The 17,082-nt window shown below is 42.6% G+C and overlaps 1 protein-coding gene across 16 annotated transcripts in view; it reads left to right on the top strand.

Moving 5' to 3' along the window:
- Positions 1-17,082, top strand: part of Heatr5a (HEAT repeat containing 5A) — a 97,982-nt gene that overhangs the window by 5,379 nt on the left and 75,521 nt on the right. For 12 of the 16 annotated variants that reach the window (XM_063262108.1, XM_039078140.1, XM_039078144.2 and 9 more), the window contains exons 2-9: positions 3,939-4,156; positions 6,455-6,666; positions 8,099-8,207; positions 11,113-11,262; positions 11,803-11,977; positions 12,682-12,842; positions 14,079-14,334; positions 15,288-15,443. In XM_063262108.1, coding sequence (XP_063118178.1) covers positions 4,031-4,156; positions 6,455-6,666; positions 8,099-8,207; positions 11,113-11,262; positions 11,803-11,977; positions 12,682-12,842; positions 14,079-14,334; positions 15,288-15,443 — 1,345 coding nt within the window. In that variant the 5' untranslated portion in view covers positions 3,939-4,030. The remainder of the gene's footprint in view (positions 1-3,938; positions 4,157-6,454; positions 6,667-8,098; positions 8,208-11,112; positions 11,263-11,802; positions 11,978-12,681; positions 12,843-14,078; positions 14,335-15,287; positions 15,444-17,082) is intronic. The other 4 variants (XM_063262110.1, XM_063262109.1, XM_039078149.2 and 1 more) reach the window with 1 other exon arrangement.

The following is a 17,082-nucleotide window of genomic DNA, read 5'->3' as shown; positions in this document are numbered from 1 at the left end:
GAGGGGTTTAAGGCCACATCTCAAACTGGCAGCTGACCTTAGTGAGGTATAAGTGTCTCCTATATGGTACTGGTTTTAGAGGCATGAAAGCAAAGGATTGGAGGGATTATGGGAGAAGCTGAGGCTTGACACCATGCAGCAGGTCAGAGTCTCTGAAGAGAGGCTAGGAGGCCATTGGTGAAGGTGTAGTCTCTGTTACAGACCCCAGCATATTAGGGGTGCCGGGCCATGAGTGAGCACTGAGAACATCAGCAGGTCTGAAGTAGAACTGGCATGAGTTTGTGAGACGTGTGTGTGTGTGTGTGTGTGTGTGTGTGTGTGTGTGTGTCTGTGTGTGTCTGTGTGTCTGTGTGTCTGTGTGTGTGTGTCTGTGTCTGTGTGTGTGTGTGTCTGTGTCTGTGTGTCTGTGTCTGTGTGTCTGTGTCTGTGTCTGTGTGTCTGTGTCTCTGTCTGTGTCTGTCTGTCTGTCTGTCTGTCTGTCTGTCTGTCTGTGTCTGCAGGTGGCAGAGCTGGAGAAATGAAGCTGCCCAAGTCCCAGAAGGTTGTGAGTTCCAGATGTTGGACATTGAGCCAAAGACTTTGATGGACACTGTTGGATGTTGTTTTTGCATTGGGTTTTATATAGCTATGCTTGTTTTTGCCTCTTGGAATAGGAAGTGTATATCTTGTTTTTAATTATATAGGAGCTCTCAGGTGAGAAACAAGGTGATAAAAGGTCAATTATAGTTGTACAGGAAGAACACAAAGCTTTATTTAAGAAATAGCAAGGTTAGGGGTTGGTGATTTAGCTCAGTGGTAGAGCGCTTGCCTAGCAAGGGCAAGGCCCTGGGTTCGGTCCCCAGCTCAAAAAAAAAAAAAAAAAGAAAAAAAGAAAAAAAAAGAAATAGCAAGGTTTATTTAAGAAAATACATGTCGCATACTTAAAAGTATTGTACAGCCACAATAGTGATTAAATATTAGCCACCACTAAACTTGCTGCTGGTGTTAGAGTTGGAGCAGCAGTGTTATAAAGTCAGTTTTTTTTTTCAAGCAACACCTAACTGTGCTTTGAAAAGTGGACCTCAGCCAGGTGTGATGCTGCATGGGTTGTCCCAGCTACTCAAAAGACCGAAGTAGGAAGATCACGAGTCTAAAGTCAGCTTAGTTAGCATAGCAAGACCTCACCTAAGAGGAAGCACATGTCTAGACATGTTGCTGCGTGTGTTCTCTTTCAGTAGGTAAATCAGTTCATAATCTTACCAGAATATGAATGGAAGACGGAAATTAGGGCAGTGAAGCTCCTCTGTGTGTTTGGTGTGCGGTTATATTAAAATTTAAAGGAGGAGACAACTGTGGGTCTGTAGACATCTTCCTAAAAGCCAGGCTTGAGGTCAGAGCCTCTGCCTCAGTGTTTGCTTTTCCTGTTGATAGTGCAGGTGTGCAGAGCTCAGTGCAGCTGGAGGTGGAAGGTGAGGAAGCCAGAGGGCCTGGCTGCTGCCCTTCCCGTGGCTTACATGGGGTTCATGGGAGGCCTTCTGGGTAATGTTGTGCCCTGCCCATGGACTCCTGCTTTTTGGCTGAATTATTTATTATCACATTGTATTAGCTATTTTTCTTCTTGATAGATCATTTTCCACCACAATATTGCTGCTGTCTAGGGGAAAATGTCTTTTCAGCATTACTGTGAACCTCCTGAAAGGGTAATTTGATTCTCAGATTGTCATTTACCCCAGTGATTATAAGAACATCTCTCTCTCTCTTTGTGGCACTAAGGTTATTTTCCTCTAGGATCTTAGATATTAAGGACAAAAGTACAGTATGCTTAAGTTTCTCATGGGAAAGCATTTCTCTAGCATTTCTAAATTGTGTTGTTAATCGTGAATAGTTTAGCCAGTTAATTTTAATAATTCTTTTTCCTGTGTGCATGCATGTAAGCATGTTTGGGACTTGGGGAATGTGTATGAGTTGCCTGGGCAGGCAAATACGTCAGCATGCCTGTGGAGGCTGGAAGTTGACCCCAGGAATCTTCTTCAGTCACGTTCTACCTCATTCACTGAGGCGCGGTCTGTGAGTTGGACCCAGGGCTCCTCATATGGTTAGTCTGGCTTGCTCCAGGGATCCTGTTTCTCCCTCCCAAATGCTGGGATGATAGGCAGGCCACCAAGCCCACCTAGAATTTACAAGGATGGGTTCTAGATCCTAATGACCGTCACACTGAGTGGCAGGTTCACACCAAACCATTTCATCAGCCCCATTTTAGTATTTTAGAGGAGAAAGCTTTTAAAACAAGAAGCTAGGATTCACATTATTTCTGTAAAAAATAATTCTTAGCAGCATTGTTTATACTGATCTTTTGGTTTTGTTTGTTTGTTTGTTTGTTGTAAACAGGATTTGGTATAGCCCAGGGTGGCTTTGGCTTACCTGTGGTGTGTCTACAGATAGATAATCCTTAACTATTTATTGCCTCTGCTTCCCAAGTAGTGGGGCCACCCACCATACCACCATGCTGGAGTGTTTATATTGTCCTTTGCCCCCTTAAGAGTGACACCTCTGAAAGTAAACTAAGTTGGGTGTATTTTGTTTTGTGTGCCCTGGGTGCTGCATTGTAGACAGTAGTAGACGTCTTGGCAGTACTGACTGGGAAGAAGCCACCAGATGGCTAGGGCACAGATGCGAGAAGACAGGACTGGACACAATGTTTCGATCAGGGATATGTCCTGAAATCTAGACACAAGTAAGATAAAGTGTGGGAATTCACTCAGTTCTCTTGAGGGACTTTTAGATACCTAGTAATTATGATGATCTGGTAATGGAGGTATGTTATACTAGGGGTCACTCAGAAAGAAACATAATAAAAATAGAAACCTTCCTACATCTCACACCTGGTTGTCTAATATATCTTACTGGCTTTTCCATTAAAATAATTAGTTTTGCTTAATGAACCGTAAGGCATGCATTTTATATATTTTAATTATCTATAGCAGTCAGTCTTACTCTTCTGAACTATTTAATTTGTTCTTTTTGGTGTGTTAGCGAAGTCATCTTCTGTGTATGTCACCGCACATGTACTTCATGTTGATAGCTGCTTCTCCTACAGCTGCTGTGACGTTGGTTCCCAGACAGGCTTCCTACCCTCCTGCTGCCTCAGAGGCTGGCTAGATGCTTGTGTCTTCACACTGGAGCAGTAGTGTTTTTAATTCATTTAATTTTATTTGGTGTGTTTGTATGTGTGTACCATCACATTTGAATACAAATCAGAGGACAACATGCAGGAGTCAGTTTTCTCCTTCTACTCTGTGGGTCCTGGGACTTGAACTTCAATGGTCAGGTTTGCTGACAAACACTTTGACCTGCTCAGCCATCTCTTTGGCCCTTGAATGGTTTGCTTGTTTGTTTGATGATTGATTGATCAGAAAAAATGTTTGTTCACAACTAAACTCAGATAAGATGACCCTGCTGGGGGAGGTGGGATGGCCTTAAACCCCCAAAGCTGCAAGTGGTTCTTTAGTGGACAAGAGCAGACACTCTGGAGACCCGCACCAGAGACCTAGGGAGCGGTCATTTCAGTAGATGTCTAGAGATCCCCCACTTGTTAAATGCCTACGGCACATTTTCATACAAGGATATTTAGAATGCAGTGAATGATGAGATTCTAACATCGGAGCTTATTGGCTGACCCTAGAACTTGGAGAAGTCAGTGGATTATCTCTTGGTTTTAGCAATTTGTTTTGTTTTTGCCTGTCGACAGTCCTCCCTGTTTGGCCTGTCTGTCCTTTTGAAAGCGCACACTGAGTGAGAAGATGACTGGGTCAGCTGACTGGAGTTTACTATTGGGACCACTCTGGGATTGACCTGCAGCTGTCCTAAAGCTATACTTGCTCTGCTCCTCTTCTCTAGGAATCTCCAGTGTTCTCATCGCCTCCTCTTACTCACCCCTCAGTGTTGTTTCTCCATCACAGGCTTGGTTCCTCAGGTGTGTCGCATACACCTGAGGTGCATTTACATGAGAAGACTTGTGACCGGCTAAGGGCGAAGGGAATTTCCGCAAGGAATGGAACTGGCTCACAGCTTGCTGCTCAATGAAGAAGCGTCCAATCAGCTAGGTGACGTCCAGAAGGCCGAGTTTGTTTTTGAGTGGTTGAGATACTTGGAGAAGCTCTTGCTAGCAACAAACAGGGTGAGCAACATTGCAGGAACTGACTGTTTGTTTGTCGTTCTGTTACGTGCCACAAGTGTTTGCTTCCATCAGTTTCCCTTCTTCCTTTGTCTATAGTCTGTTGGTTTGTGAAAGGTAAAATTTCTTAAGACTTAGCAGCGAAATATGATGGATTCCTTGTCCCTTCTGAAGTTTCCTTGTTAATTTTACAAGTTCAAAAAAGCAGAAAGAAATCAGTCAATATTTGTTGTGTTGCTTTAAAAATACACGTAACACTTGGGCTGGGTGAAGATCAGCAGTAGTGTCCTGGCCTAGCTTGCATGAAACCTTGAGTTCAGTCTCCAGTGCTCCAAAGTCCGTCCATACATATGTACGTGCATACATATAGACATTTAGACATACATATGCACACACACACGCACACACACACACCAATTACCCACAACCACATTGTGGGTCATCTTTATTACAGTCTTTTGCATCTTGTGTTTCTCCAAATACATAAAGTTTCGATGTCCTGTGGTACTAAACAATCCTGTTGGAATTTTATTTCAAAAGCTGTAAAAAGTATAAGGAGAATATGAATTGAAAAGCTCTTTTATAATCATACTCCTTCTGATAAAGCTCATGAAATAGATACAAAGAAGGAAAACTGATTTCTCATACTGTGTGCCTGCCTTTGTCTTCAGTGTCCATCTAAAGTGAGGCTATTTATGGAATCACAGTGTGGTATGTAATGCATAGGGATATGAACGCACTGCTCATGGGGGATGCCTGGGTTCTACATATCCAGCACACACATGTGCATGCACACAAATCCACATGCATACAAATTTAAAAACTGATCTTAAATCATTTGAAGACCATTCTCATTCTGAAATAATTTATTGTTACCAGGCTCTATAATATAAAAGATTTGATGAATTTGCTTACCTTCAAGGAGTAAAAATTTAGCAGTGAAGTATAGTGGATTCCTTGTCCCTTCTGAAGTGTCTCTTAATTTTACATTCAAACTATCTAGGTTTAGGAGAATAAGCTAAGATAAAATTCTGCAGGGCTGGAGAAATGGCTCAGCAGTTAAGAGCACTGACTGCTCTTCCAGAGGTCCTGAGTTCAAATCCCAGCAACCATACAGTGGCTCACAACCATCTGTAATGAGATATGATGCCTGTGTCTGAAGACAGTGACAGTGTACATATACATGAAATAAATACATCTTTAAAAAAAATTCTGGGGCTCAGCTGTAAAAACACTGAATGTTTTTCCAGAGGACCCAGGTTTGATTCCCAGCACTCACATTGCAGTTTACAACTATCTATAACTCCAGTCCTAGGGGATCTTATGTCCTCTTCTGACTATGTCCTTGGTGCATACATGTGGGCAAAACACCAATATAGGTAAGATTTTTTTTAAAAAGAAAAAGAAAAAAGTTGGGGGTTGGGGGCAGGAGGAACAGAGTTTCTCTGTGCTTTATACCTCTAGTTTTATACAGGAACTCTCTGTAGACCAGGCTGGCCTCAAACTCAAGAGACCTGCCTGCCTCTGCCTCCTGAGTGCTGGGATTAAAGACATACGCCACCATGCTGAAAAGGTTTTTTGTTTTTGTTTTTTTGGGGGGTTTTTTGGGTTTTTTTTGTTTTTTTGGTTTTTTTGTTTTTTTCTTTTTCTTTTTTTCGGAGCTGGGGACTGAACCCAGGGCCTTGCGCTTGCTAGGCAAGCGCTCTACCACTGAGCTAAATCCCCCAACCCCTGTTTTTGTTTTTTTTTAAGATAAAATTCTACCTACTAATTGAAGCCAAACTAAACTGAAGCGTTGAGGCCTCAGTGAGCACCAAGTGCTGCCATTAGGGTTGTAGCGACTTCTTCCAGAGAGCTCACAGGTGGAGTGGGACTGTTGGCACTTATGTGCATTCACCCATGTAAAAAGAAAATGGTGCTAGACTCAGGGAAAGACTCGGGTCAGTCAGAGGTTGCTGCACGTCTGCTTCTTGTTCTGGGTTGTAGGCTGCCCCTTAATTGCTCACGTAAATCAGTGGGGAGAGTTGGCGTAGAAGAAGCTATAAAATCACAAACCTGTATGTCTTTCAAATAGACACAGGTGAAATGGATCTGTCTCTTAATGGACGGTAGTGTGTCTCAGCGTCCTTTTGGTGATTGTCACTTGTCCTTTGGTGAAGAGTCACTTGTTAGCATAGCACAGTGCCCAAGCCAGCCACTGTGAGCCTCATTCAGAGCAGTGTTGCGTGTTCCCGGACGGTTCATACTGCATGGTTACAGGGGTTACACTGACTTCCTTGTCTTTCATTTCCTTCTCTGTAGGATGACGTCAGGGAGAAGCAGAAGGCCCTTGTTGAACAGCTCCTTTCCTTACTGAGCAGCTCCCCAGGGCCTCCTACTCGCAAGCTCCTTGCCCAGAATCTGGCAATACTTTATAGTATTGGAGACACGTTTTCTGTGTATGAGACAATCGATAAATGCAATGATCTTATTCGTAGCAAAGATGACTCTCCAAGTTACCTTCCCACCAAACTGTAAGTTAAACATTAAAACCTAACAATACAAAATACTGTTTCTTTGTATGGTTTTTCTAAAGTATATACCTTTGACAGTTGTTTTGAAATTAAACATAAGTTCATTTTGTTTTGAGTTTTCTTCTTTGCCTTTTAATTGCTTGAATGATTGACTGAGTGGTTGATTTTGAGGCAGGGTTTCTCTATGTAGTCCTGGCTATCCTGGAACTCCCTATGTGGATCGGCTGGCCTTGAGCTCACAGAGATCCATCTGTGTCTGCCTCCTGAATTTTGGAATTAAAGGCATTTGCCCAGTTTGATTAATTTTCTGATCTTTTAAAAAATAAAACTTAGCTGGACAGTGGTTGCACACACCTTTAATCCCAGCACTTGGGAAACTGGCTGGTGAATCTCTGAATTCGAGGCCCGTCTACATTGTGAGTTTCAAGACAGCCAGGGCTACACAGAGAAACCCTGTCTCAAAAAATAAAAACAGAAACAAACAAACAAAAAACCCATTTAATATTAAGAAAGTCCTTTTAGAAATATTTTAGTAGAGCTGGAGAGATGACTCAGGAATTAAGGTCCTTGTGCTTTTATAGAAAATCCAGGTTCACTCTCAACGTCCACATGTTGGCTCACAGCTGCCAGGAACTCCAGTGCCAGGAGATTCAATGCCCTCTTAACCTCCCCAGGTACCAGGAGTGTGTATAGTGCACATACATTATAGTCAAAACACTCGTACACATGAAATCTATAAAAAAAAAAAAAATAGGGGCCAAGAATGCATAACTCAGTAGTAGAACACATGCCCAGCACTCTGAAGGCCTGACACTAAGTGACAATAAGATGGGACTGTCACTCATGGCCCAGCATTCACAAAGGGCCTTGGCTTCAATCCCCGATACCGTAACCACAACAACAACAACACTAAACTAATTAAGACATGGAAAGTCTAGCTTTGAGATTGAAAACATCTTCCTAGGTACTTAGCCAAAAGTGTTTAAGAGTGTTTTCGGTTCTTCAGATTTTGCATGTTTTTTATTAAGTTCTTAGTAGTAAACTAAGACAAAAGAAAATACAGGTTAATGATAGATACCTCAGCACAGTTAAAAGCCCTTGACGGAGGTGGAGGGGTGGCTCAGTGGTGAAGAGCACAAACCACTCTTCTGTTGACCTTATTTGGATTCCCAGCATCCATCCCCAGGCAGCTCACAGTGGCCTTAACTCCAGCTCCAGGAGATCTGATGTCCCATGCTTTGTGGGCACTGCACTCACACACACATATACAGGCATACACATACCCACGTAACTTTAAGAAGTTTTAATCTCTGAAGATACTCCTCAAATGGTAAGAAGCACAAGCACGAGAACAGCAGAAGGTTAACAGTCACGCTCGCATAGTCGTACGGTTTTGGTTGTGACGTGTTTTCTAATTTAAACGTTGTTTCAGTGCTGCTGTGGTGTGCTTGGGTTCCTTGTACAAGAAGTTGGGTAGAATACTGGCTAACGGCTTTACTGACACAGTGGGGAATATTCTCAAAGCTGTGAAGAGTGCAGAGGTAAGTACAACCCAGAATAGCGTGACACCTCTTTATATGATCCTATGACTGGGGTTAATGAAAGGGTTACCCTGTTTAAGCATGCAATGTCTGTGTAACTTTATCTATCAATTGAATGTATCTAGAATATGTACAATTCCTAGAAAATAGATTAGTTATTGTCCGGGCATTGGGAAGGAGTGAGCAGTGATCATTAGAGGGAAAGAGCACAGGGAGTAAGGTGCTGGGATCTGAGAGGGCCTTTCATGCTGGCCTGAGGAGAGGAGTCGAGGCTCAACCCTTCCCTCACTGGGACCACCTGGCATTACTCCCTGGGGCACCTTTTGTTTTTAGGACTGACTCTTAATGCAACTTCCAAGATCCTGTGATCTCTCACTATCTTTTTACCAGCTTGGAAATTGTTTATATATTAATCAAAATTTATATCTTATCATTGCTAATATTTAGGATAACATTAAAAGGTCACAGCAGGTAGTCATCCTTCTGTCTTAGAGAAGCAGTCTGAGAAACAGCCCTAAGTCAGTTGTAGGAAGATAGGCTAGCTTCACATTTCTGAAACATAACAAGACAAAATGTGAGGAAATTAAACTCTATTAAATTTGAGATTTGTACTAGAGTCAAACCTCAAGGTGGTGGGATCACCAAGCACATGAATTTCAGCAGTATTTTCCAAAAGATGGATGATGTCAGGGAGACTTTCTGTGTCAGTAAATTTGGTGTTATTCATGGAAGGGGAATTTTTCAACATGCTCCAACCCTAAACACAGAACTACATGCGTGTGATGAGGGCTGAGACAGGGAGAATGAGTCTTCACAGGTCTGAGCCCTGTTTGTTATCCAGCACCATGTGGTCAGCTCTGAAATCCTACACATGAGCAAGGACAGAGAGGACTCAGCACATTGTGTGTGCGTGTGTGTGCGTGTGTGTGTGTATACAGGTAACAACATCAGAGAAGCCGTGAATGTAAGAGGGAGTACAGTGAGGAGGACATGAGAGAGGTTAGCGTGTGTGTGCATATGTGTGCATATGTGTGTGCATATGTGTGCATATGTGTGTGTGCATATGTGTGTGTATACAGGTAACAACATCAGAGAAGCCGTGAATGTAAGAGGGAGTACAGTGAGGAGGACATGAGGGAGGTTAGCGTGTGTGTGCATATGTGTGCATATGTGTGTGTGCATATGTGTGTGTGCATATGTGTGTGTATACAGGTAACAACATCAGAGAAGCCGTGAATGTAAGAGGGAGTACAGTGAGGAGGACATGAGAGAGGTTAGCGTGTGTGTGCATATGTGTGCATATGTGTGTGTGTGTATACAGGTAACAACATCAGAGAAGCCGTGAATGTAAGAGGGAGTACAGTGAGGAGGACATGAGAGAGGTTAGCGTGTGTGTGCATATGTGTGCATATGTGTGTGTGCGTGTGTGTGTGTATACAGGTAACAACATCAGAGAAGCCGTGAATTTAAGAGGGAGTACAGTGAGGAGGACATGAGGGAGGTTACAGGGAAAAGACAAGGAGGGTTTAGGGGGAGGAAAGAAGGGGAAATGATATAATTAAATTTAATTAAATTTTTGAAAATTAAGTCATAGAAAAGGTACATTTTATTAAAAATGGGTGTCTGTACAAACTTTAATATAGCTGAAGCCATTTTATATTTTCCCCTATTCATCAGCTAAGCTATGCCACTTTAGTAATCTCATGGTCAGGAGAGGTTTTAGCACCCTGTTAAGTATTTTACTACCTTCCTCCTTGTTCACTTTTTTTATGGAGTCAGGAACCACATCATGTTGTGGGCATCAGGAGTGGTCCAAACTTGACGCACACCCATAATGTGGTAAACCTTGTGGGTGGCAGAATGGAGATAATGTTTCCATTTTGCTGGGTTGTGCTTTTTATTTTTTAACCTGTGATTTCTGTTCCTTTGAACAAAGAAAACTGGTGGTGTTGCTATGGAAGTGCTCTTGGTGCTAGTCCTGGTCTTCGGTCAACTTTTTACAGTGGCCTCCACTCCAGGGACATCTTGGACATTTAGTAAAGCACCATCAAGCCTCACTCCCACTGCCTCTCAGGTTCATTTTCTCCTCAGTTTATAAATTGAAAATCACACAGCTTTTGAGACTTAGAAATAAGTACCAGGTACTTTTGTGGAGGGTGTGTGTGTTTTATAGTGTGTGTGTGTGTGTGTGTGTGTGTGTGTGTATGGTGTAGTGTGTATGTGTGGTGTGTGTGTATGGTGTAGTGTGTGTGTGTATGTGTGTGTGTTGTATAGTGTGTGTGTGTGTGTGTATGGTGTAGTGTGTATGTGTGGTGTGTGTATGGTGTAGTGTGTGTGTATGTGTGTGTGTTGTATAGTGTGTGTGTGTGTATGGTGTAGTGTGTATGTGTGGTGTGTGTATGGTGTAGTGTGTGTGTGTGTGTGTATGGTGTAGTGTGTGTTGTATAGTGTGTGTGTGTGTGTTAGAGTTATTTTAATTTTATGTGTTTTGATCTTTTGCCTACATGTATGTATGTGCACCACAAGCATGCCTGGTGCTCGTTGTAGGCCAGAAGAGGGCATTGGGTCCCTGACACTGAAGTTACAGATGGTTGTGAGCTGCTGTGTGGTTGCTGGGAACTGAACCTGGGTCCTCTGCCAGAGCCAGTGCTCTTAAGTGCTGAGCCAACTCTCACTGAGGTACAGCTATAGCTCAGGTCTGAGCCTCACACAGTGCTAGGATGGACTATGGACAGATAGTACTTTTAGATAAGGAGCTGAATGGGCAGTGTTTCTTGGTGTCAGAATAAGTTGGTGAGTATATAAAGAAACCTGAATTTTCGTAAACCTGAAATAAACACAGTGCTTAGTGCTGCTTTGCGTGGACCTCCACGTCATTCTTTGCATTGTTCTCTTTCCTTGGCAGTCTCAAGGCCGCTATGAGATCATGCTGAGTCTGCAGAGTATACTGACTGGACTGGGTGCTGCTGCTGCACCTTGCCACAGGGATGTTTACAAGGCTGCTCGGTCCTGCTTAACAGACAGGTCCATGGCTGTCCGGTGTGCTGCTGCCAAGGTGAGACGGACTAGTGGTCACTTTCCTAAACCATGCACACAGCGAGGGAAGTCCCTGCAAAGGCCTTAGAACTGCAGCACTAGAGGTCAGCTCAGGGGCTGCTCATGTAGGAGCCAAGAGCCAGAGAAAAAGGTCAAGCTTCCACACTTACAGATGCATTCTATTTCCTATGTCCTCTCTGAATATGTGAGGACCAAAATATGTATGTTTAGTTTATTATTGTTCCTTAAATTATCCTTGACATAGTTGACCGAGCAGAACAGTGACATCACTTGTTACTGCTTGAGTTAGTCTCATGGTTGCTCGTATCCAACAGCGACTCTAAAGGATCTTTTTAATGTGCTTCTGGAAGTTAGAAGGGGTTGTCCTCAGCTCTTTTGTAATTATATGAGTTTTCATAGTTTTTGGCTATGCCTGTCAACACAGAAAATACTGTGAAGTTGTGGTTTTGTTAGACTATTGTATTTCTACAGCTTATATAGCCCTGAACCCGACATTTGTATTTTGTTTCTTCATTAATTTGTGTGTACATTTGCATAGTGTCTTCTCGAACTCCAGAATGAGGCCATCTTTATGTGGAGCACAGACCTGGACAGTGTGGCCACACTATGTTTTAAGTCCTTTGAAGGTTCCAATTACGACGTGCGGATATCAGTTTCAAAATTGCTGGGAACAGTGTTGGCTAAAGCTGTAATTGCTAAGCATCCAGGAGGAGGTAAAGTTATTTAATTATTTTCAGAGTGTCTTCTGTAACTCCCCTTTGTTGACAAAACATTACTGCTACCCATTCTTAATTTTTTGAGAAGCAGAGTATAAATCAGTTGTAGTTCACAAACATTGTTACAATGCTATAGGTCCTAAGATGTCATTGTCAAGCAATTCAGTAAAAAAATTAGAGGAAAAACCTAAACAATTCTAGATTTATATAGTGTGCTTTATTCAATTACTGTCTTTTAAACAAATGGATTTTGGCTACAGGCAGTGTTGGCACGCACCTTTGAAGAAAGGAGGTAGGGAACAGGGCTGTCAAGTGGCATAGTGTCCACAGGGCACGTAGGGCCTTTGCATCTCAAGGCTAGGGATTAAACCCACAGTTATGCTCTAGGCAAGCACTGTACCACACAGCTACATCCCCAGCCCTCCCGTGCTCACCCAATGGACCATTAAATCATCTGTGACTTCTATTGTGTGTTCATGCACAGAATTCCTGTGAATTTTACGTTACATCTGGATTTTTAGTTTTTCTGTCAATTTGCTTATTTTTGGCAAATAGAGACCATGTATAAATGTGGCTCAGTAGCAGAGCAAGCTCTTAGAGTGTGCAGGGTCCTAGATGGCTCTCCAGCACAAAAAAGTGAAAGATTGTGCACTAAAAATCAGTCCGTGAACTCTGAATTGCTGTTTTGTTCTTTGTCATAGCAGCCTCGAGGCAGAGCACTCGCAGAGTGTCGCTGGAGGAAGTTCTGGAACTGCTGGGAGCAGGGTTTCTGCGTGGGAGTTCAGGATTCCTTCGAGCCAGTGGAGATATGCTAAAAGGAAGCAGTTCAGTCAGCAGAGACGTTCGAGTTGGAGTTACTCAGGTCGGAATCAGCTCGGTCACTTACGTGTAACTTCCACTGCCCTCCAGTCAGAGTTTCAGTGTCTGACTCCGCAGTGTGATCCTGGTTATGCTCATGTCTCTAATGCCTATGGCAAACCTAAATCAGTTCTGAAAACAAGGTTACAAATTAAGAGACTCTCGTAACCCAGACATGGTTTTAATTTTTAGTAATGGGTTTTAATTAGTTTCTTTGTACCATTTTTTCTTTCCTATGCTGTCATGTGTCTCATGGCTTATCGTGTCTTCCACTGTGGTTATGAACACTTAATGCAGCGTAATTTAAATACCAGCACATGTTACTTAATGTGTCAGGATAGCACACAATTTTAACTCCTACAAAAGACTCTGGCATACAATCTGTGTGTCTGCTATGTAATTTTCTGTCTTAAACACAGATTTTAAAGCTAAACTCTTAGAAAGGTTTCTTAGAATCCTAGGTATTGTGATTCAACACACACTACTTTAGAAAAGTCATGATGGACTGGGCTGGACATGAAGCCCAACCACCAGGGCTCCTGCCTGCCGTGCACAAGATCTCTGTCTACATCCTAAAATTTACTGAGTCCAGCCAAAAATGAAATGAATGCATACTGAAGACTAAGTGCACAATTTAAAATAAAGTAACAGTCTCTGTACACCTGATGGCGTGTGCTGTATGACCAGTTCATGACGGGAGAGCTCTCCAGTGACTCAACTGTCTCCATAGTTCGTAATGCTTGAGAAGACTGCTTGGCTTTGTGTCTGGGCTCAGATAGACGATTAGCATTCGTGGGGATAAAGAGCAGCAACTCGGCACGGCGAACTTTCCTAAGGTGTCTACAGCAGTTAAGATATCGGAGTGGAGCTAATAAAAGGTGTCCATGTGTTTGAATTCAGCTTGCTTGTTCATGAGGTTAAGTATCCTGAAGCCTTTGTCTCCAGAGGCCAAGGATACATTTTACAAATTATTATCTGACAATAACTCACTACTGAACATTCGCAGAGTCTGGCCGCAGTTGACTAGAGATACAGCAGAGGTGGAATCTGCACAGAAAGACTGTATGTAACTCCAGTCTGGTCAGAAACAAACACTTAATGCTGCACTAGCCAGATCAAGTGACTGAGTCAGGAGAGGATGCAGTATGGAGTGGAAATCATGCATATTTTGTGAACAAAAAAGATGTTGATTTGTAACTGAAATGATCGAATTTTGAAGATGAAATTACTTTCTTTTTAGGCTTACGTGGTATTTGTCTCAACATTAGGAGGAGCTTGGCTAGAGAAGAATCTTGCTGTCTTTCTTTCCCATATCCTAAGCCTTGTATCCCAGTCCAACCCTAAAGCCACACAAACGCAGATTGATGCCGTGTGCTGTCGCCGCTGTGTCTCCTTTATTCTTCGAGCGACCATAGGAGGCCTGCTTGGAGAAAAGGCTCAAATTGCTGCTGCAAAGGATATCTGCCAAGCCATCTGGAAGCTAAAGAAAGTTATGGGTAGGATCTACTAAAACTGGTTTGCCAGTGTCAGAGGACCACACCTTGAAAAGCAATGCTTCTGTATCACTACGTATTTTAAAAATACAACTCAGTTATTCATTTGTGTATATCTCCACATTCTGTATCTGCATGTATGCATGTTGAGTGCCTCAGGAACCCGGAATAGATCATCAGATCCCCTGAAGCTTGAGTGGTTCTGAGCCACCCAACATGGGTGCTAGGAATCAGCACCTCTGAAAGAGCAGAAAGTGCTTTTAACCTCTGAGCCGCCTCTCTAGTCCCATAACAAAAATCTTAAAGACTGTTATAGAAGTTCTTAGAATTTATGTTAAGGTTCCAATACAACTTATGATGATTGCTGTTTTTAAACAGGCTATTTCAGGTTATATATTGTCCATTCTGACCACCCTAAATTTTTCCTACTTGATACTAGCTAAAAGGTGGGGAAGTGGTGTCTTGAGTTTTCTTTGTTATTGTCCACAGCTGACAGAATAACAAGGGATCTGATCATGTTGTGTGAATTAAATCTTAGTTTAGGGACTAAAGAGTTGGCTCAGTGGTTAAGAGTACTTGTTGCTCTTGAAGAGGACCTGGGTTTAATTCCCAGCACCTTTGTGGCGACTCAAAACTGTCTGTAACTCCAGTCCCAAGGAATCTGACACCTTCATCTGACTTCTTCAAGCACCAAGCACACATGTTTTGCACATACACGCATGAAGGCAAAATGTTCATACCCATAAACTAATAAAAGTAATTATCTAAAAATATCTTTATCTATTCAAACTCAGTTTATCCTTTATGTGGTTGCCCATTTAAACATTACCTTCCCAAGGGCTTCTCACCGATCAAGTGGATGTGCTGTGTTCACTTTGGTCTTATGCTTTTCTGCCCTTGAGTTCCCATGACGTGTCTTTATAAAGTGATGCATAGGTTGTTCCTGTTTCTGGCAGATGCTGTATTGAGTGATGGTAATTTAGAAACCCGTCTCAGTTCCACGGATGTAGCAGCCAGCCAGCATATGCTGGTTTGTGCATTGCAAGAACTTGGAAATCTCATACATAGTCTCGGCACTACAGCTGCCCCTTTGCTCCAGGATTCCAGTACAGGTAGGATCTGTTGTGTGTGACCGTCTCAGTTCTGCCCTGCACTTGAACTGGAGGAGGGAAAGCCTCGTGATGTAAGCAAGCTGGAGCTTACTTAGAACTGTGAAACCACTAGAGACTCCTTAGATGTTTCATGGAAGTTTATAGTTAAGATAATTTTAAAATATAGATGTGCTTGAAGGCTGGAGGGATGGCTCAGTGGTTAAGAGCACATGCTGTTCTTCCTGGGGACCTGAGCTTGGTCATCAGAGATCACGTCTGGCTGTTTAGCTCCACAAGTAACTAGCTCCAGGGGATCTGATGCCCCCTTCTGGCCTCTGAGGGCACACGTACGTACGTGTATACACACACACACACACACACACACACACACACACACACACACACAAAACTTAGAGAGAAGAGAGGGCTTTCTGGGTTTTTGGGTTTGGTGGTGTTTGCCATTACCTTTTGTGATTAAAGGTGGCTCTGTGGCAAGGTGTGGCAAGATGCACACCTTTAGTCCCAGCACTCAGGGCAAAGGCTACATAGTGAGATCCCGTCCTTACTAAAACAACTAGAACGCTATTTTGTAACTGTCCTCATTCCTCTTTGTTAAGTGCAATGGGAGCTTTCCAGAGAAGTATATCTGTGGACTATGTGCAGTCTGTTCCTCAGGGGTCTTTTAAGCCATCTTTGTTTCTTTCTGAAAATAATTTTCTGCCTTTTAGAATAATTTATCAGCATTGTGATATTTTCAGATAGCACCTTCAGATAGCACGAAGTCCACTCCTTTAAAATATGCCACTTGGTGGTTTTGTGAGTTATATGACAACCACCCTGATTAACTGAGGATGTTTGTGTCAAAAGGGTATCATCGGGAATGTCATCAGCGGCCATGTCCACCTGTCCTTCTCAGGTGACGTGGCTACTCAGCTGCTTTCCACTTCTGTCAGCTTACCTGCTCAGGCCGCACCATGTCAGTGAAATCCACTAAGATGGGTCTGTAGCGAGAAGCTAGTTTCTTTTTTATCTTCCTGTCTGTGGCTTTGTTTCTTGTCATGCTTCCTGCTTACTGAATGCCTTTGTGTTTATTTCATTTATATGTTTGTAAGCCCTTTAAAGTTCCGTAGCAGTTGGCAGGAAACTTGCATGTTATAACAAAGGTCTCTCTTGAGTCAAGAAATAGAAACCTTTTTTGTGTTCACTGTACTCGAACATGTTGTTAGGGGTTAGACCACTGAAGTCCTGGCAAAACCCTGGTTTTAGAATTTGCTCTGAGAGAAAAGCCATGCAGTAGATAAAAGGGGTATTACCATATCTATAACGGGCTACAGATGTTCCTACAGGAGCAGGAAGCTGGAGGTTAAGAGCACAAACCCAAGCTCGGTCCCCAGCATGGCTGCCTGGAACTCCAGTTGTGGGGTCCAGTGCTCTGTGGGCATCAGTACTCACAAGCATAGACAGATAACTAAGATGAATTGAAATCGTCTTTCTTTTTAGAAGGGGTTAGGACAAGGTATGACGTTTTAAAGGTGGTTTCGTATTGGCAATTTTAGTTCCTAATACAATGCTTAATTACGAATGATCTCAAGGTAAAATAAAAAATCACTAGAAACAAAATTTTTCCTTTGTGTATTGATATAGTTCATGTTCATGAGAT

The sequence above is a fragment of the Rattus norvegicus genome, chromosome 6 (assembly GCF_036323735.1).
Source record: "Rattus norvegicus strain BN/NHsdMcwi chromosome 6, GRCr8, whole genome shotgun sequence".
In the NCBI taxonomy this organism is placed as follows: domain Eukaryota; kingdom Metazoa; phylum Chordata; class Mammalia; order Rodentia; family Muridae; genus Rattus; species Rattus norvegicus.
The sequence above is the reverse complement of the archived record's forward strand: the minus strand, read 5'-3'. Positions and strand labels throughout refer to the sequence as shown.